A 20,896-nucleotide genomic window follows, 5' to 3' on the forward strand; every position below is an offset into this window, starting at 1 on the left:
TGGCGTCTGTAACTTAGTTTCAGAATGGGGTGTGTCTGACCACATTTCATTCATTGGTTTACAGAGACTGTGTACTTACTGAGCACATTAGGGTAGAAGATTTGGTAGCTTGTGTTATCTTTCTCTGGATAGATCTAAAGATACGGCTGAGGTATCTGGGAGCTGGGGGCGGGGGGAGATTGATGGGGAAGAGCGGGTGAATGTGAGTCGGAAGGACATCGGACCAGGGTTATGGGTTGGATAACAGTGCTCCTGGTGCAGCCATAAATGGTGGGGATGGGTGACTGACTTACTTTCCCTGTGACTGGTTGTCCATTGTCAGTACCTCCAGCGATACCCTTCTGCTCACAGAGTAATACAGATCCTCAGGGACGTATGCTGGAAAGGAACAGAAACGAGAATCAGGAAGCTAACAGAAAACCCAAGGATCGTGAACAGAACCATCATATTCCCATTGTTTGGAACTCTTATTTCTAAGCAGTGGTGAATTCATCTCCAGGCTTGAGCTCCATCATTTATAATTTATACCCTCTCCAGGTCAGAAGATGCAAAACTGATTGCTAAATTAGTTCCCAATTGAAATGAATCCGTAATCCGTCTTAAAGTTTTGAGTGTAATGACTGTTGCTGTACAGGGAAGAGCAGCAGCGATTGTGCATGGCATGATACCATACATGGCATCGTGATGATCGGCTTGAGATTTACTTGAGACCTCTCTTCTTCCTCTCCATACGGTGCAGTAGGATCTTTAGCAGAGAGGGCAGAGTGAGCCTCATCTCTTAGCACATCAGTCTCTCAGGCCAAGAGCAGATGGCCAGAGTACTGAATATGGTGACCTAGTTCAGAGCAGGAACTGGATTTTATGGAATGCCGGATTCCCTGCTCCTCCCCACCTTGAGAAAGCCGGCTCTCCCGCTATTTTACTCTTGACGTGGTATTAATTGCCTAAGGTAGGGATCTAATCTGGAGGTGCAGGTCCCACCCGAGAACATTGCTGGCCAATTCAATTGTCAGCCAGCTCTGTAACCCCAGAAGCACCAAGTTGAAGTGGTGGTCACTGCTAAAACAGCCTGATAAAGAGAAGGCATGAGGTATGTTCAAGATGTTGGGTATTCTGCTCACCCTTGGGTCTATTCAGGCCCTTACGGGGCACTTTAGTGTCTCATCCCAATCCCCCCACATCAGGGCGAGGACAAGGTGAAGCAGGTAGTGCAGCAGTAGGTGAGTAAGTGAAGTGAAGAGCCCAGGATTGAGAAGGCCAGGGCTGGAGAGGGTTAAGGGGATTAGCGGGAACTTGAGGAGATGCCTCCAATGGGCACAGGGCACCCTAACAAAGGACAGTCGGTACAAACTCATGCAGTAAAACCTGCTGCACTACCTGCTTGGCCTTGGCCTCTCCCTGATGTGGTGGGATTGGGATGTGACACTAAAGTAAGGGCCGGAATAGACCCAAGGGAGAGCAGAACACCCAACATCTTCAACGTACCCCATAAAATGAGATAGACCAAACAGCAGGCAGATCACACTCTGCAGCACACAAATCCCCACCCCTCCACCTTCAAACACACCCACCACACACAGACCCCACCACCTTCAAGGACTTAACGACTGAAAAAGAGTCTTGTTTAGGGTGTGTTTCTCAGCTCTAACAACCCCGCTAAAAAACAGGACCTTTTTTTCCAGACCGGCAATGCCAAGGTGCCCGGGTGGCAGCGGGAGTGTCAGGATACCACCCAACCTAGAGCTCATCCACCCGGGGCCTCCGATTGCCTGGGAGACCCTCCTTGTGGCCCAGCACAAAGCAGTGCCATGGTGACGTCACCTCGGCATGGGCATTCGTTCCCCGGCTTCGGAAGAATCTTAATGGCTCTCTTCAACATGTGGACCATGGCCAGCGAGGGCAAAATCCAGATCGTTAGATCTTGCAAGGCTTTCCAAGCATTGCCTGCCTCGTGAGACAGAGGCTTCTTGTGAGACTTACCGGCCTTGTCGCTTTATTTAATTAGTGACTATACCTCAATAACTATTTTACTGGCTGTGAAGAGCTATGGAACATCAAAATGCTGAAAGGCATTGTAAACTACACGCTGAGGCACTCACTTCGTTTGCACCCACACTTCTTGATCCGCCTGGGGTCCATAATATCAGCGTGACATTCACTGCAGTAAATGTTTGCTCTGTAGAGGGGGAAAAACCATGGATTACCTCCTCAAACTTCATTGGTTAGCCAAGAAAAGCCACGACAAGGGGAAGTGAGGAAATGATTAGTGTGCTGGGTCGGCCTTCCCACACTGGCATCAACTGGGCTGAGGATCCGTGGTAGGTAGCGTTCACAGCCCTGGGTTAGAAGATTGTCAGATCACTCAGAGACCGCAGCACACAATCTCAATTCCCAAATGTTTCAATCCGCGGAGCTCCTCGCGACCGAAGTGCACAGGAAACACCGGCATTTTCAGCACGAGGTACAGAATCACATTCACCAGCTACCTGGCTCCCTCACATTAACCCTTAGGCAAGCCATGCTCCTTAACATTAACCCTTGGAAGTATTACCCACTTTAGGTGTGGGTCATCTAAAAAGCTGTTATTAAAATAAAGTCTTACCTTTTGGCATAGTAGGAATGATGCTGGGTAAATAATATTTAGATCAGACACACACATACACGTCTCTCAAACACACATGACTCTCACCACACATACACTGACATACATATCTCACACCGCCTCCCTCTTTCACACACACATATCTCCCTGAAGCACACATACACGTTGCCCTGTTGGAGGGTCATTAGAGGGTGCTGCACTGTCAGAGGGTCAGTACTGAGGGAGTCCTGCACTGTCAGAGGGTCAGTACTGAGGGGGTGCCGCACTGTCAGAGGGTCAGTACTAAGGGAGCGTCGCACTGTCAGAGGGTCAGTACTGAGGGAGTGCTGCACTGTCAGAGGGTCAGTACTGAGGGAGTGCCGCACTGTCAGAGGGTCAGTACTGAGGGAGTGCCGCACTGTCAGAGGGTCAGTACTGAGGGAGTGCTGCACTGTCAGAGGGTCAGTACTGAGGGAGTGCCGCACTGTCAGAGGGTCAGTACTGAGGGAGTGCTGCACTGTCAGAGGGTCAGTGCTCAGGGAGTGCCGCACTGTCAGAGGGTCAGTACTGAGGGAGTGCCGCACTGCCAGAGGGTCAGTACTGACCCTCTGACAGTGCAGTGCAGGGTCAGTACTGAGGCAGTGCCGCACTGTCAGAGGGTCAGTGCAGTGCAGGGTCAGTACTGAGGCAGTGCCGCACTGTCAGACAGTGCAGTGCAGGGTCAGTACTGAGGCAGTGCCGCACTGTCAGAGGGTCAGTACTGAGGGAGCACCGCACTGTCAGAGGGTCAGTGCTCAGGGAGTGCCGCACTGTCAGAGGGTCAGTACTGAGGGAGTGCCGCACTGTCAGAGGGTCAGTACTGAGGGAGTGCCGCACTGTCAGAGGGTCAGTACTGAGGGAGTGCTGCACTGTCAGAGGGTCAGTGCTCAGGGAGTGCCGCACTGTCAGAGGGTCAGTACTGAGGGAGTGCCGCACTGTCAGAGGGTCAGTGCTCAGGGAGTGCCGCACTGTCAGAGGGTCAGTACTGAGGCAGTGCCGCACTGTCAGAGGGTCAGTACTGAGGGAGCACCGCACTGTCAGAGGGTCAGTGCTCAGGGAGTGCAGCACTGTCAGAGGGTCAGTACTGAGGGAGTGCCGCACTGTCAGAGGGTCAGTACTGAGGGAGTGCCGCACTGTCAGAGGGTCAGTACTGAGGGAGTGCCGCACTGTCAGAGGGTCAGTACTGAGGGAGTGCCGCACTGTCAGAGGGTCAGTACTGAGGGAGTGCCGCACTGTCAGAGGGTCAGTACTGAGGGAGTGCCGCACTGTCAGAGGGTCAGTACTGAGGGAGTGCTGTACTGGATGGCTGTACACTGTTAGGGCAGCACGGTAGCACAAGTGGATAGCTCTGTGGCTTCACAGCGCCAGGGTCCCAGGTTCAAATCCCCGCTGGGTCACTGTCTGTGCGGAGTCTGCACGTTCTCCACATGTCTGGGTGGGTTTCCTCCGGGTGCTCCGGTTTCCTCCCACAGTCCAAAGAGATGCAGGTTAGGTGGATTGGCCATGATAAATTGCCCTTAGTGACCAAAAAGGTTCGGAGGGGTTATTGGGTTACAGGGATAGGGTGGAAGTGAGAGCTTAACTGGGTCGGTGCAGACTCGATAGGTTGAATGCCCTCCTTCTGCACTGTATGTTTTATGTTTCTATGCAATGCTTTCATCTAGGGATAAACATAAACCAAGTCGACACAGTACAGACAATAACACATTGGCCACCTGAAATATAACAAAATCATTACAATTCCAACACTTTGTGAATAAAATGTTAAATGGCTTCCGGCTGGTATCTGAAATATTACCTGTCACATAGCACTTCAGGTGTGGTACTGCACCTTAGCTGGTTCCATTGTGTCACCCAGAGTGTACTACCCAATAGAAATTACCTGTTGACGAGGTAACGTTTCTTGGCAATGAAGAATCCAAGAGTTTGCTCCTGAATCAGAACCCTGGAGCCTGGGTTGATCAATATACTGTAAGTGGAGACAGAGGAGAAAATGTTAATGAATAAAGGGAGTCAGTATACATTTGGTAAACTTCATAGACACATTTATCATGTCCACGCTCACTGCCACATGCATGCACATGGAGGTAAGCAGGACCACAGCGACACACACACACAGACAATTTATTTTTTAACCTTTTTCATGAAACTGGGTGTCACTGGCTTGATCAGCATTTTTATTGCTCATCCTTAATTGCCCCTTGATGCTGCAGTCCATGTGGTGTATGTACACCCACAGTGCTGTTGGGGAGGGAGTTCCAGGATTTTGATCCAGCGACAGTGAAGGAACGGTGATATATTTCAAGGTCAGGTTGGTGAATGGCCTAGACGGGAGCGTGCAGGTGGCGGTGGTACCTTGTGCCTGCTGCCCTACTAGGTGGTAGATGCTGCAGGCTTGGAAGGGGCTGTTACAGGAGCTTTGGTGAGTTGCTGCATTGTATCTTGTAGATGCAATTTTAGATTGATTTATGGGATGTCACTGGCTAGTCCAGCATTTATTGCCCATCCCTAATTGCCCGTGAGAAGTTGTTGATGAGTTCTATTGAACCGCTGCAGTTATGTGTCGGTGATAGAGGAAGTGAATGATTAAGCCAGTGGCTGGGGTGCCAATCAAGCGGGGCTGCTTTGTCCTAGATGGTGTTGAGTTTCTGGAGTGGCTCATCCAGGCAAGTGGAGAGAATTCCATTACACTCCTGACCTGTGTCTTGTTCACAAGCAGGGTGAGCAGTGTAATTCCGTCCAAACTGTATACCACTGTGCCACCGCCACCATGCTGAGAGGGCACAGCCAAGAATGGTGATCATGATGTGGAGATGCCGGCGTTGGACTGGGGTGGGAACAGTAAGAAGTCTTACACCAGGTTAAAGTCCAACAGGTTTGTTTCAAATCACTAGTTTGTTTCAAATCCGAAAGCTAGTGATTTGAACCAAACATGTTGGACTTAACCTGGTGTTGTAAGACTTCTTACTAAGAATGGTGATGGTGGTGTCTGGGACATTGTCTGAAAGGTATAATTCCGTAAATATGACGGTGTCAGGCTGACTAGTCTGTGAGACAGCTCTCCCAACTTTTGGCACAAGGCCCTAGATGTTATGAGGAGGACTTTGCAGGTTTGAAGGGCTGTGTTTGCTGTTGTCATTTCCAGAGCCTAGGTCTATGCCCGAGTGGTACGCCTGGCTTCATTGCTTTTCCTACACTATGTAACAGTGCCTAGGTCTATGCCAAGTGGTACGCCTGGCTTCATTGCTTTTCCTACACTATGTAAGGCCTTGTTGGGGCCTCACGGTAGCATGGTGGTTAGCATCAATGCTTCACAGATCCAGGGTGCCAGGTTCGATTCCCGGCTGGGTCACTGTCTGTGTGGAGTTTGCACGCTCTCCCCGTGTGTGCGTGGGTTTCCTCCGGGTGCTCCGGTTTCCTCCCACAGTCCAAAGATGTGCGGGTTAGGTGGATTGGCCATGCTAAATTGCCCGTAGTGTAAGGTTAATGGGGGGGTTGTTGGGTTACGGGTATACGGGTTACGTGGGTTTGAGTAGGGTGATCATTGCTCGGCACAACATCGAGGGCCGAAGGGCCTGTTCTGTGCTGTACTGTTCTATGTTCTATGTAACAGGGCCTTGAAGGTAATAGGCCAATCTGACTTGAGGTTTCTCGAATCCCGCACTGAGCGGTAAAAACCTGCCTCTTCCATCTCCCATTTGAGTGGCCTACCTGGATGAGTGAAACTCCAACACTCAAGAAGCTCAATACAATCCTAGACCAGGCAGACCATTGTAGGTGGTACAGCAATCAGCACCTTCAAAACCCAACAATGGTAGCAGTGTATACCATCTACAAGGTGCACTCAGTCACTTGCTAAAGCCCCTTCACCATGCAGAAGGACAAGGGCATCAGGCACATGGGAACACCACCACTTGCAAGTCCCCCAAGTCTCTCACAGTCCTATTTTTACCTTGTTAAGGACTTCTTAAGTTCAAGGAAGAAAGCTGAATACCAGCAATTAACCAACAGAACTATGCCACAAGATTTCATGCTTTTAAGCAAAAACGATCTTTATTGCACATCAAAAAAAATTAAACAACGTAAGCACTCTGAACTTAACCTTATAGCTTTTAAAGACGTCTGCTATTAAGTCAGTCCCCCCCGTCTCCCATTCCCCCCCCCCCAACCAAGAGTTCCCTTGTCTTACAAAATCTTGAATGCTCATTCACCTTTCCTGCGGCCATCATGCAGGTATGCCACAGCCTTCCTGAATTCACTTGCATTCTCCTTAGTAGTCCAGTTATTCTTCATGGTATTGATTTTATGGGTATCCTTCTATTAGTTTCTGGTTAATCAATACTCCAATTTTCCTTTACAAAGCTCATGAGTGTGGCCACTTCAGCTCCTCGACCTGCCGTTGGATATACTTTTTGGATAAGGTTTTTCCCAGTCTCCTTCCACATCTTTATGTATAGCGCTTTCTAAGCAAACTATTCAAGGTGACTGCGTTCTGCCGAAAGACTTTGTGAAGACTACTGTCAATTCCTTCTAATAGCTGTGTGGTGGAGGAAATCCTCCAGTGGCTTTCCCTCACAAAATTCAAACTGAGGTGGAACCCCACCCTCATTCCATGTGATGACCGATGAAATTAATATTTTCTGTGCTTGAAGTACTAACTGAGTATCATTCATTTCTTTCCCACCAGACCCCATCCCCAGCCACTTCCTCCCCGCTCAGTCGGTTTCAGCTAGAATGCCCAATTCATTTTTTCCAATTAAGGGGCAATTTAGCATGGCAAATCGGCCTACCCTGCACATCTTTGGGTTGTGGGGGGGGGGGGGGAATTCCCAAGCAAACACGGGGAGAATGGGCAGCACGGTAGCACAAGTGGATAGCACTGTGGCTTCACAGCGCCAGGGTCCCAGGTTCAAATCCCCGCTGGGTCACTGTCTGTGCGGAGTCTGCACGTTCTCCACGTGTCTGCGTGGGTTTCCTCCGGGTGCTCCGGTTTCCTCCCACAGTCCAAAGACATGTAGGTTAGGTGGATTGGCCGTGATAAATTGCCCTCAGTGACCAAAAGGTTAGGAGGGGTTACGGGGATAGGGTGGAAGTGAGGGTTTAAGTGGGTCGGTGCAGACCCGATGGGCGAATGGCCTCCTTCTGCACTCGATGTTCTGTGAATGTGCAAACTCCACAGAAACAGTGACCCCAGAGCCATGAACGAACCTGGGACCACTGAGCCACCGTGCTGCCCTGACACACGACCATTTCTGGAACTGCTTCTATCTGTCCCTTCAAAATAGCTCCTTGACTCTGTAATGCGTATTTTCCGTGTTTCTCACAATCTTCCCTCCAGGCTCCCTGGCCCAATCATTAGCTTAGAGGTGGTAATTTATTATTCAATTCTTTTTTCACGATCATCTTGCAAGACAAACACAAGCCAAGCTTGTTCGAACTGCATTTACTTCATGGTTGCCATCAGTTTTTCAATAAGATGTCCATTTATTTTATAACTAACATTGTGACCTCCAACCTAAAAGTGTATTCCTGAAACTAAAAGTTATATTGTGGGTGAATTGTGAAGGAGATAGTCACAGCGTGGAACTATATTGCCATTCCTTCATTGGCACTGGGTCAAAACTCCAGAACTCCCTGACAGCACTGCGGTTGTAGTTACACCAGATGGGCTCCAGTGGTTCAAGAGGATGACCCACCACCTCCTTCTCAAGGGCAACCAGAGGTTGAGCAATGAGTGTCCACATCCTGAGAATAAATGAAAAGAAATGGAGGTTAAATAAACGTCTACCTGATCTCATCAGTGCTGTTCCTATACTTAATAGCTATTAATAATAGCTTCAATCGAATGTAGCACACCCTGTGAAGAATTGGATAGACAGAAATGAGGAAATATCACAGGATGAATTAATGCAGTCTTTTAATATCCTTAAAAAAATCATTTCCCAAAGATTTTACTAATTCACAACATCTTATTTCACCCAACCACAGCAGACCACACATGTTGACCACGTTCACCCTCTTTGTCCTTATCATTGAGTCAAAGAACATAAGAGCTCATTGGCTTGTTGTTCCTGTACTCGTTTTTTAAAATTAGTTATCCAACTTATCTTAACTCCCTTTGTCTTTCCCCATCGCCCTCCCCCTCTCCGTCCTCCAAGTATTCCTCCAAATCCCTCTCCGAGGTACGTTCTTCGGGAAAATATGATCAATGTAAACTGGAAAGAGTAAACAGATGTTTTAAAATGAATGTGCCTGCTTCCCACTCCTTCCCCCACTCTCTCTCCCCTTACTGCCCTTATCTGTGGATGCTGGGGCTCAATTTGGGATTAATAGATTTTTTAGGGGGGGAGTGAGGCTATCATGGGTCGAAGACAGGTAAATGGAGTTGAAGTACAGATCAGCCATGGTTTAATTGATTGGATTGCAGGGTTGAATGAGCTATTTGTGTTGCTGTGTAACATGTTCAGTTGTTTAACAGTGTCCTCCGATTCTCTAAAACAGGCCAAATGGTTGCTTACTATTCTGATATAACATGCTTAAGTGGCTAAATAACCTCCTTTTGTTTCTATTAAAGGCTTGAGGGGCCAATGGCCTCCTATTCCTATGTAGCATGTTCGAAGAGCTGAATGGACTCTTCCTGTTCCTATGAAGCATGTTCGAAGAGCTGAATGGCCTCCTTATGTTCCTATGTAGCATGTTCGAAGAGCTGAATGGACTCTTCCTGTTCCTCTGTAGCATGTTCAAGGAGCTGAATAGACGCCTTCTGTTTCCATGTAACATGTTCAAAGGGTTGAATGAACTCTTCCTGTTCCTATGTAGCATGTTCGAAGAGCTGAATTGACACCTGTTCCCATGTCGCATGTTCGAAGAGCTGAATGGACTCTTCCTGTTCCTATGCAGCATGTTCGAAGAGCTGAATGGACTCTTCCTGTTCCTATGTAGCATGTTCGAAGAGCTGAATGGACTCTTCCTGTTCCTATGCAGCATGTTCGAAGAGCTGAATGGACTCTTCCTGTTTCTATGTAGCATGTTTGAAGAGCTGAATGGACTCTTCCTGTTCCTATGCAGCATGTTCGAAGAGCTGGATGGACTTGTTCCTATGTAGCATGTTCGAAGAGCTGGCTGGACCTGTTCCTATGTAGCATGTTCGAAGAGCTGAATTGACACCTGTTCCCATGTCGCAAGTTCGAAGAGCTGAATGGACTCTTCCTGTTCCTATGTAAAAGGCTCAGTAAACTAATGACTTCCAGTTAATATAGCCATCTCATGGGTGTGATCATAGAATTTATCATTGAATTTACAGTGCAGAAGGAGACCATTCAGCCCATTGAGTCTGCACCGGCCCTTGGAAAGGGCACCCCATTTAAGCCCACACTTGGGACTAAACCTATCTGTTTGATAACGGAATGTCATATTCTACTCTGAGATAAGCTGCTGACTGTATACTTTCACGATCACATTTCCACCCCTGTAACATGGTCCGACTTCATCCCTGCCTCAGCTCAGCTCTGTTGAAACACCCGTCCATGCCTCTGTTACTGTTGGACTCAACTATTCCAATATACTCTTGGCTAGTGTCTCACATTCTGCCCTCTAAACCTGAACTCATCCAAAAATGCTGCTGCGCATGTGCAAATGTGCAGAAAACCCATTCTCCCCACACAGCTTCTTCACTGGTGTATGAAAGTGAAAATCACCAATGTCTGTCCCAGATGACTACAGGCTGCGTTCCCCTTTGAGGGGGGAGAGCTGACTGGTGACAATTTAACCTGAGGGTCGCCACACCTCAGGCAAGAAGGCTTCATGGATAACCTCAGCCAGTACAGGAACTGAACCCATGCTGTTGGTGTTGTACTGCATCACAAACCAGCTGAGCTAAACCCTATTGTAGTGTCAGGTCAAGCAAACTCTCATTTTAAAATTCACACCCATGTTCTTAGCTCTGTCCATGGCCACTTCCATCCCTTTCTCTGTAACCTCCTTCAGTCCCAGAATCTTCTGGGATCTCTGCATTCAGTCTGTTTAGGTCACTGATTTTAATACTCCTGTGAAGCAACTTGAGATATTTCACATCATGAAAGTGCTGTACAAGAACAGGTTTCTCTTGTTATCCTGTGCAGGGCCTGTGAGTGGCAGTGTCTGACCAGGAATCTATAACCAAACCAACAGCACCACCGACAGGCTATGTGATGTATTGCACATGTCCAGGAATGGGCATAATTGGCAGCAATTCTAAATCATGAGAGATTGACTGTACCTTCGATCATAGGTCAGTGCAGCAAGTGTGGTCAGTGCAATTTATCCCTGGAATTTATCAATACAGCCGCCAGCAGGCAGCAGCAATAGTTTAACGGCGAACCTAACAGGTTCTGCAATGGGGACATTTAAACTGTGGGCTTGACTTGTTTTGTGATGTTTCTGGTGTGTTTTGTTTTGGCTGTTCTCAGTGGAGGAGACAGTATGATTGCTTAATGTCAGGGGAGGAGGTGAAAGAGGAAGGGAAGAAAGTGTCAGTCAAAGAAGGAACTTGCATTTATATCTTGTTCATAACCTCAGAATGCCCATCGTTGCCTGCCTATCAAAGAAAGCCAGCAGCCAATTTGCACACAGTCAGCTCCCACTAACAGCATGATGATCAGAGATTAACATTGCCACTTGTGGTGGGCAACATGGTGGCAGCGTGGTTAGCATTTCTGCCTACGGCTCCGAGGTCCCAGGTTTGATCCCGGCTCTGGGTTACTGTCCGTGTGGAGTTTGCACATTCTCCCCGTGTCTGCGAGGGTTTCACCCCCACAACCCAAAGATGTGCCGGGTAGGTGGACTGGCCAAGCTAAATTGCCCCTTAATTGTAAAAAATAATTGGGTACTCTAAATTTATTTTTAAAAACATTGCCGCTTGTTGAGGGGTAATCTTCAGCTGCGGGCCAAGAGCAGAGCCTCCAGATCCCTATCCATGGCTGCCACCAAATCTTTTACACCCAGCCCAAGAGAGCAGATAGACTCCAGGTTAACACCTCAGCTGGAAAACCAGCCCTTCAAGCAGTGCAGCACTCCCTCGGCCCTGCTTCGGCTTTTCTCATTGGAGCGAAGGTGGATGAGAGGTGACTTAATTGAGGTGTATAAGATGATGAGAGGGATAGATAGAGTGGACGTTCAGAGACTATTTCCTCGGGTGGGTGTAGCTGTTACAAGGAGGCATAACTATAAGGTTCATGGTGGAAGATATAGGAGGGATGTCAGAGGTAGGTTCTTTACTCAGAGAGTGGTTGGGGCGTGGAACACACTCCCAGCTATAGTAGTGGAGTCGGACACTTTAGGAACTTTCAAGCGGTTATTGGATAGGCAGATGGAGTGCATTAGAATCATTGGGATTGGGTTGATTTGATCTTAGTTTCAGACTAGTTCGGCACAACATCGTGGTCGGAAGGGCCTGTACTGTGCTGTACAGTTCTGTGTTCTATGTTCGATGTATGCTCTCAGAGTTTCAGTCGGCATTCTGGACCTATATTTATGGGATGGGAGTGGAATCCTAGTCCTTCTGTCACAGATGCGACTGTATTCCACCCAACCTCCTCAGGTCTGGAGTACAATCAGTTACTTACCCAACAAACTGGGATTTTGTAAACTTGACTTCTTGTGATTTCTTTCCCTATCCCTATTTATAACGTGCAATCCTGTGACCCTGGTACCACAGGAGATGCTGCATTGACAGGACAGTAAAACTGCAGTTTGCGGTGTTCAGATAGGCTGTTTCCATTTGAAACACGGGCACAGAAATGTACAGTGTGAACATAACAAATGGCAGATAACTTGAAACGTGGATTTCATTCAGTATCTGTGTGGCTTCAAATCCAGAGCAATGGCACTGGAGATTCATGAGGTTTTAGGTCATTGATAAGGCAATGGGAGAGGTTATTGAAAGGCAGCACGAGAGGCAGAGTGCAGAGAGGGTTGAGAGGGAGAGTTCGGGGTCATTGGCCGCAGCCCTCCCCCATCCCTCCCAACACCATCTTTATTGCTACATGACTATCAACGGTGGGGAGTCACTCACTCGCACACAGAGCTGAAGGTCATGCCTACGAAAGTGTCTGACAGAAACTCGGTGTAAAGCTCCTGGCTCAGTCCCTCTTGGTATATATCGAGCCAGGTTCCAGTTTTTAACTGTAAATGGGAAGAGAATTCATCAAGAACAGGAAAAATCAAGACGGTTAAGAAAAGTTCAGAGTGGAAAAAATGTTGCATGCTCACCTTCAGAGTGAATTCCCGAACTGATATTCTCACTGCAAATCCCATCCTTGCTGGAGAGGAATATTCCTAACTTAACCTTGTCCCAATTGCTCCTGGTTGGAATCAGAATCACTCACTGACGGCTGTTTTTGGGTCTTTCCCAGATAACTGCCCCGACGTTAAGCTGATGTGTAAAACAAGGGCTTATCTCTCCACCAATATCAATCGGTGATTCAGGAATTTTGCTGACCGTGGGGTTTTCTGTAGGAAGATGGGATGGCTGCAGAGAGGGTAAAGTGGTAATCTTCTAAAAGCATCGTGAACGTGGCGGCGGGCTTGATGGATAAGATGGCTTTTTCCTGCCTGCCTCTCCTGAATGTGAAGTTCTATCCTTTTCCTGGGATGTGGCCAGAATCTGTTGCTCATCTGATTTGTCCCTGAAAACATGTTTGTGTTCTGCCATCTTGAATCGTTATAAACCAACTGGTGTAGGTACAACCCACAGTGCTGTCAGGAAGGGAGTGCCAGGATTTTGATACAGTCGCATTAAAGGAATGGCCGATATATTGCCAAATCAGGATGCTGTTTGGCTTGGAGGGGAACCTCCAGGTGGTGGTATTCCCATGCATCCGCTGCCATTGTCCTTCTCGGCAGTAGAGTTAATGGGTTTCATACATTTCATAGAAGTTACAGTGCAGAAGGAAGCCATTCGGCCCATCGAGTCTGCACCGGCTCTTGGAAAGAGCACCCTACTTCAGCCAGGATTCCACCCTATCCCCATAACCCAGTAACCCCACTCAACACTAAGGCCAATTTTGGACACTGAGGGCAATTTATCATGGCCAATCTACCTAACCTGTGGATTGGACCTTTGGACTGTGTGAGGAAACCGGAGCACCCGGAGGAAACTCACGCAGACACGGGGAGAACGTGTAGACTCCGCACAGACAGTGACCCAAGCTGGGGATCGAAACTGGGACCCTGGAGCTGTGAGGCAACTGTGCTAACCACTATGCTACCGTGCTGTCCTTGTTTGGAAGGTGCTGTTAAAGATACCTTGGCGGGTTGCCGCAGTGCATCTTGTTTACGGTGCACACTGTCGCTCCTGTCCATCGGTGCGAGAGGGGGGAATATTTAAAGTAGCCATTGGGGTGCCAATCAAGCGGGGCTGCTTTGTCCTGGATGGTGTTGAGCTTCTTGAGTGTTGTTAGAGCTGCGCTCATCCAGGCAAGTGGAGAGTATTCCATCTCTCTCCTGACTTGTGCCTTGGAGATTTGGGGAATCAGGAGGTGAATCACTGCAGCATTCCCAGCCTCTGACCAGCTCACAGTATTAATGTGGCTGGGTCCAGTTCAGTTTCTGGTCAATGGGAACTCCCAGGATGTTGATAAGTGGGGAATTCAGCTATGGTAATGCCATTGAGGGGTGATGGTTAGATTCCTCTCTTGTCAGAGATGATCACTGACTGGTATTTGTTTGCGACAAATGTTAGTTGTCACTTATCAGCCCAAGCCTGAATGTTGTCCATGTTTCATATGCACGCACACCGCTTGAGTATCTGAGAAGGAGCGGATGGTACTAAAGGCTGCAATCATCAGCGATCTGATCTGATCTGATCCTGGAGGGAAGGTCATTGATAAAGCAGCTGAAGATGGTTGGGCCGAATACCCTGAAGGAGACCAGCAGACACGTCCTTGGCCACCACCAACATCCATCTTCCATTGTCCCAGGTATGAAACCAACCATTGGTGAGTTTTCCATCAATTGCCAGTGAATTCCATGGGTAATATAGCTACTTGTACAGGATATACTGCCCTGAACCCACTCCCACATGCACTCATTTCCAGCTGGTGTTTGTTGGACCAGCAGACACCTTGACTGATACCCTTCCCCTCACCATGCACCGGGTCAACAAAATGATTTTATTCCAAACATATTCAAAGGTACAAAAACAGAAATAAATCAGAAAACATTCTCCACACTTCACATTTTGTGCACGTTCCCCCCCCCCCCCCCCCCCCCATCGCGCGACGAACAATTCCCCAGATATGGTCAGATATGGTCAAGTCCCCGCCTTGTTTCAAAGCCCTCCGCTGATCCCCTCAATTCGAAATTGATCTTTTCCAGCCGGTGAAAGTCGTACAGGTCCCCCAGCCAGGCTGCCACCCTTGGTGGCGTTGTCAACCACCATTCCAACCGAATCCTTCGCCAGGCAACCAGAGAGGCGAAGGCCTTCTTCCCCTCCATCAGCCCCGCCATTCCGATTCCCCAAACATCACCACCATAGGGTCTGGCCCGGCCTCTACCCCCACAATCTTTGATAATGTCCCAAACACTCCCTGGGTCAGTGTCTCCAGTAGCTCCCCCTTCTCCAGCATCTCGCTAAACATCCCCAATAAATGCGGTGTCAACTCCATCTCAAAGAATAGAACTCCGCCGGGTAACCATCCGGCCCCAGGGCCTTCCCCAAATTCGTCCCTTTTCTGTCATCCATCACCTCTCCTCCAGCACCAGCCTTCCCTCCTCATCCAGCCTTGGGAATTCTAGCTTATCCAAAAACTGCCTCGTATCCCTTCCTCACCACCCATTTCGGCCCTAGGGTCAACCTATCCTGGGTGAGCTTGTATAATCAGTGCATCCTGGGCATTGACCCTGGAGCCTTGCTCGTACAGCTCAACTCCCCTTAGAAATGCCACCGGCTCGACAGAGGAAGATTAGATTGAACACCTACTTGCCGTTCATCCTTACCTCTTCTTTGGACTTCTTGACAAAGAGGTTGGCCAGCAGTGTGGAGAAACCTGGCACGATGCAGTTCTGTGCAATAAAACCCATCTTCAACTCTGATAGGCAGATCACACTATCCCTCTTCTTCATGTCCCAGCTTGGGAGGTTCTGAAGGTAGGCCTGTTGTACCACACAATAGCCACAATGTGCATTTCTATAACATTCTTAGAAGATGCTGAGATGTGATGGAAGGTTATAGTTTGAAGGTGGGTAGTTGGGATTGAGGGATATGGAGACTGTGCATAAGTGGGGACCGAGGACTATTGGGAGAAGGTGGGCGGGTAGGTAGGATGTTTTTTCTATTAACTTACAGGATGTGGTTATCATTGGCTAGGCCAGCATTTATTGCTCATCCCTGATCGTCCTTGAGATGGTGAGGTGCTTTCTTGAACGGCTGTAGCCTGAGTGGTGTAGGTACACCCACTGTGCTGTTAGGGAGGAAATTCCTGGATTTTGCCCCAGCGATAGTGAAGGAACGGACAATATATTTCCAAGTCAGGGTGGTGAGTGACTTGGAGGGGAACCTCCAGGTGGTGGGGTTCCCAGGTATCTGCTGCCCTTGTCCTAGATGGGAGAGGTCGTGGGTTTGGAAGGTGCTGCCTAAGGAACCTTGGTGAATTCCTGAGGGATCTGATGAAGTGGTATTTAAGAGCACTTTGTGAGCAGATTCAAAAGTCAGTGGCTGCAACAAAGGAACACTCCCTGAATATTGGCAGTAGGATTGTCAATCTAGATTATTGACTGAAGTATCTGGGAGTGGGTACTGAACCCCTGACCTCAGAGGCTGGAGTTGGCCCCACTGAACCACTGTTCAAGGAGGAGGTTGGGGGTAATTTAATAAAATGGGACCGAATGATGCGGGATTACTGACCTTCCTCTTTTTCCAGAAACCATTCCTGTTTTATAGGATGTGGAATAATGGGCCAGGATTGAGTAACTGGACTAAAGTTCTCAGTCCTCGAGCAGAGATCTGACTTACCTTGCTGTGATACTGGAGTACCTGTGCAATCACTCTTATTTCAGGACAGTACTGCTTGACAGCAATTGCCCTAAAACCAGAAACAAAACAAAAGTGCTGTAAATATTTAAAGAGGCGTGTGAATGGTTACATAAGAGGGGTAGTTGCACCCCATGCAAAGGGGGGCAGTTCCCATTGGCACTGTGAGAAATATCTCTGCAGGTTGTGAAGGAGTCAGGGCACTGGGAGGATGGACATCAATGGGAGTCAGATGGAGAGTTTTTAGTGGCAGAGTTAAGAGAATAGAGAGATTGAAAACTGCTTATTGTCACAAGTAGGCTTCAAATTAAGTTACATTCTGGCGTCTGTTCGGGGAGGCTGGTACGGGAATTGAACCGTGCTGCTGGCCTGCCTTGGTCTGCTTTCAAAGCCAGCAATTAGCAAGTAGGGAGTTAGATGATTTTATTTCTGAATGAGGAATGGGAGTTAGCCATTTGAGCCTGCTCCGGCTTCCGGTAAGATCGTGGTTGATCTGATTGTGGCTTCAACGCTATTTTCCTTCCTATCCTTTCTACGCTTTGATCCCCTCATCAGTCAATCTAATCTCTCTAACTCAGCCTTAAATATGTTCAATCACCCGCCGTCCATCGCTCTCTGGGGTAGACAGTTCTACAGACTGACCATCCTCAGAGGGAACAGGTTTCTTCCCATCTCCATCTTCAATTACAGATCCCTTATTTTTAAAGTGTGTCCCCTAGTTCTCGTCTCTCCTACAAGGGGAAACATCCTTTCTACATTCATCCTGTCAAATCGCCTCAGCCTCTTATATGTTTCAATAAGATGAACCCTCATACTTCTAAGCTCCAATGATACCCTGAAGGCTGACCTCAAGAAATACAACACAGACGGTCAACACCCAGGGGATCTTTGCTCAAATGAGACCCACTCGGAGGAACCTCCTGAATGAAGGGACAGAATTCTTCGAGGACACCGACAGCTAGAGGAGGCCCGGGAAAGGAGCCTGGGAAAAGGAATAACAGTGATCACGAGTCCAAGGACTAATCCCACTTCCTGGAAACAACTGCTAAGTGTGCGGCCGAAGATGCAGCTCTAGGATCGGGGTAATCAGCCGTGCAACGACCACAGAACCCATGACCAGTAACACGGAGTTTCTTAGGTGGACAATCATACTCGTTAGTGAGTGATCACCGAAGAAGAAGGATACAGGCCCAACCTGCCCAACCTTTCCTCATAGGATCATTCTCACATTCCCGGAATCACTCGCGTGAATCTTCTCTGAATTGCAATCATGTCCTTTCTTAAATATGGAGACTAAAACTGTACACAGTACTTCAGATGTGATCTCACCAATGCCCTGTACAGTTGTAGTAAAACATCCTGGGCTGGATTCTCCAATAATGGGGCTCGGTCCCCAGGCCAGTGTAAAAACGCTGGCGTTTCACACTGCACTTTCCTTAAGAAAGTCCTGAGCGATTCTCCTACCTGCAGGGGGCTGGCAGGGCCCCGGAGTGCTCCTCGCAGCTCTGGCTGCGGATGCAGGGTCCTTCGCGTGAGGTCGGAAGTTCACGCATGCGCACGGCGGCAGCCTGCAGTGGCCACCCCGTGGGACGTGGCGGACTCGGACCACGGAGCGTCACCAAAGATGTAGGCCCCCCCCCCCGAGATGGTGACGCCCGATCGCTCCCCTGGCCAGCCATGAAAGCTCCCCCTCCCTTCCCGGTGATTGATCCCCCCCCCCGCCCCCGTCCAGGGCGGCCGCGGACTGAGTCCACAGCCAGAAGCCAATAGGTGTTTAGAACCACGCCGTCGGGAACGCGGCCAGTTTTGCGTGGAGAATCGCGCAGGGGAGGGGGGGAGCGTGGGGCTCGTGCCACAGAGTTCGCGCGTGGGAGACTCCCAAGCGATTCTCCGAGGACAGAAGCGGCGCCGGTCCCGATTTCCAAGTTGTTCTCTGTTCCCGAGCCGAACGCGGTTTTGGCACGGAGACTTGGAGGATCCAACCCCTTGTCTTCAATTTTTAAATTTAAAAAAAAATAAATTTAGATTACCCAATTATTTTTCCCAATTAAGGGGCAATTTAGCGTGGCCAATCCACCTACCCGGCACATCTTTGGGTTGTGGGGGTGAAACCCACGCAGACACGGGGAGAATGTGCAAACTCCACACGGACAGTGCCCCAGGGCCGGGATCGAACCTGGGACCTCAGCGCCGTAGGCAGCAATGCTAACCACTGTGGCACCGTGCCGCCCTTTCTTCAATATTTTGACCTCCTTGCAATAAATGACAAATTTCCATTTGCCTTCCTCATCACTTGTCATACCTGCATACTAACCTTTTGTGACTTATGCTCCAGGACACCCAGATCCCTCTACACCACAGAATTCTGCAATCTCTCTCCATTAAACAGTATGCTGCTTTTCTATCCTCCCTGTCCTCCCACATCATACTCCATCTGCCAAGGTTTTCCCACTCACTTAACCTGCAGGGTTCCTTGGGCGGGATTCACCGTCAGCTGATGCCGGAATCGGGAAACGGGATTGAGCAGAGAATCGGTTTTGACGTCAATATTGTGGCGGACGCCAGTTTCACGCCAAATAGCAATTCTCCGTCGCCTCGACAGCCGCTGGTTGGGGGGCTTCTTCGCTGGCCCGGGGGGAGCAGCGGGGGATGGCCAGAAGGTGGACTGTGGGGTCGGGGTGGACGGGCACGGAGTACCATTGCCGCAGCCGGCAAGGCAGCCATGCAGCTGCGCACGCCGCTGACAGCCCACTGTGAACTTAGTGCTGCAGGTCATCTAGGTCTCTCCCAGGGCACCCCTCCCATGTGCCCTCCGGCCCCAGCCGATCCATCAGCAGGATGGGCATTCTCCAGCACAATAAATGCTATCTTGTTGACTGGAATGAGTGTGTGTGGGGAGTGAAGTAGGCAGTGGGCAGTGTAGGAGGCTGCAGCTTGTCAGCCTCCCGAGTGTCAATCCAGAACCCAGTGAATCCGGCACCGTTTCTCTTTGGAATCAATTATGTTCCACGTGGATCCGGTGATAGCTCCTCCACGATTGTTGAATCGGTCCAGGTGCGGCACCAGTTTTGCTGTCGTGGAAGTCCATGACTCCTGCTCCAGCATCCACAGATAGCGTGATTCTCTGGAAAGGTTTTGAAGTGTTGTAGCAAGCGGGAACTGCCGTGAGGTTCCCAGCGCTCTGCCCAGCGAGGCCGGCAACGCTATTCAACGTTAATTGGTCTACTTGACAAGGCCTCTCGCTGCAAATGGAGTCTCACCAGCCAATTCACTGGCACAGCGCTGGCTAACAAGGTTGAGCAGCATTTAAACAGCCCAACCCCAGCCAGCTCGGAACAGTGACGCCCAGGAGGCCGGCACCAAGATTTGGAGATGCTGACCTGGGGAGGTTACTGGATGCAGTGGAGGCCAGGAGGGATGTCCTGTTCCCCCGAGGGTCTTGGAAGGTCAGTCACAGGGCAGCCAGTGCAACCTGGGACGAGGTGGTGGCAGCTGTGAGCTTGGGGAGTACGATTAAGAGGACCAGTACCGGAAAATGGTCAACGACCCCCAGCACTGAATCAAGATGTGGCTAACGATGCCCTCTCTGTGTCTCCTCAGGAAAAGCTCTCCCACAATCGCAGGGAGAGGGCCCTGACTGGCGGTGGGTGTCGGACATAAGAATTCTTGCCTCCTTCGAGGGCCCTGGAGGTGACTGTAGCGGCCGATGACAGGGCGGTCACCAATGTGGAGGCCGGTGGATGTTGTGGAGATGAGGGACCATCGGGCTCCAGCCAGAGGAACTGTCAAATGTGAGTTGTTTATTGCCTTACTGACTGACCAAATCCTCCTACTGACCACATGTCCATTCTCCCGCAGATCCTCCAGCCGATGGCGTCGGCCTATCCCGGGAGAGCACCTCAGAGGAGAGCTCTGAGAAAAACAGAATTAAGCTGTCATCCCCACCGTCCACCAGTGCAAATACACACAGCTCGGTGGGACATGTTAATGGTCAGGCTTCTGGGGCACAATCTGGTGAGCACCACACAGCTGCTGATGTACATCAGGTGAAGGCAGGAACCCCCGGGTGAGACAGCAGTCGGAGGGCTGCTGGATTCCAGGACTCAGCTGGGTCCCTGCCTGATGCTGAGCCTCTGGAACAGGGTTACCCGGAGCTGAGGGGGAGGCCGGAACATTCAGAGGGAGATGTCAGCATCACTCCAACAGATCCGTAGCCGATTGGAGGAGATCCAGAGGCAACGTGCACAGGAGATGTCGCCGGCACTGCG

The 20,896-nt window shown here is 49.5% G+C and overlaps 1 protein-coding gene across 2 annotated transcripts in view; it reads right to left on the bottom strand.

Annotated features, from left to right (window-relative positions):
* LOC119957510 (calcium-activated potassium channel subunit alpha-1-like) overlaps positions 1–20,896 on the bottom strand; it is a 122,727-nt gene that overhangs the window by 61,126 nt on the left and 40,705 nt on the right. For both annotated transcript variants that reach the window (XM_038785630.1, XM_038785631.1), the window contains exons 14-20: positions 16,611–16,680; positions 15,596–15,751; positions 12,672–12,781; positions 8,409–8,477; positions 4,503–4,589; positions 2,100–2,176; positions 294–378 (exon numbers count right to left, since the gene is read on the bottom strand). In XM_038785630.1, coding sequence (XP_038641558.1) covers positions 294–378; positions 2,100–2,176; positions 4,503–4,589; positions 8,409–8,477; positions 12,672–12,781; positions 15,596–15,751; positions 16,611–16,680 — 654 coding nt within the window. The remainder of the gene's footprint in view (positions 1–293; positions 379–2,099; positions 2,177–4,502; positions 4,590–8,408; positions 8,478–12,671; positions 12,782–15,595; positions 15,752–16,610; positions 16,681–20,896) is intronic.

The sequence above is a fragment of the Scyliorhinus canicula genome, chromosome 26 (assembly GCF_902713615.1).
Source record: "Scyliorhinus canicula chromosome 26, sScyCan1.1, whole genome shotgun sequence".
NCBI lineage: Eukaryota > Metazoa > Chordata > Chondrichthyes > Carcharhiniformes > Scyliorhinidae > Scyliorhinus > Scyliorhinus canicula.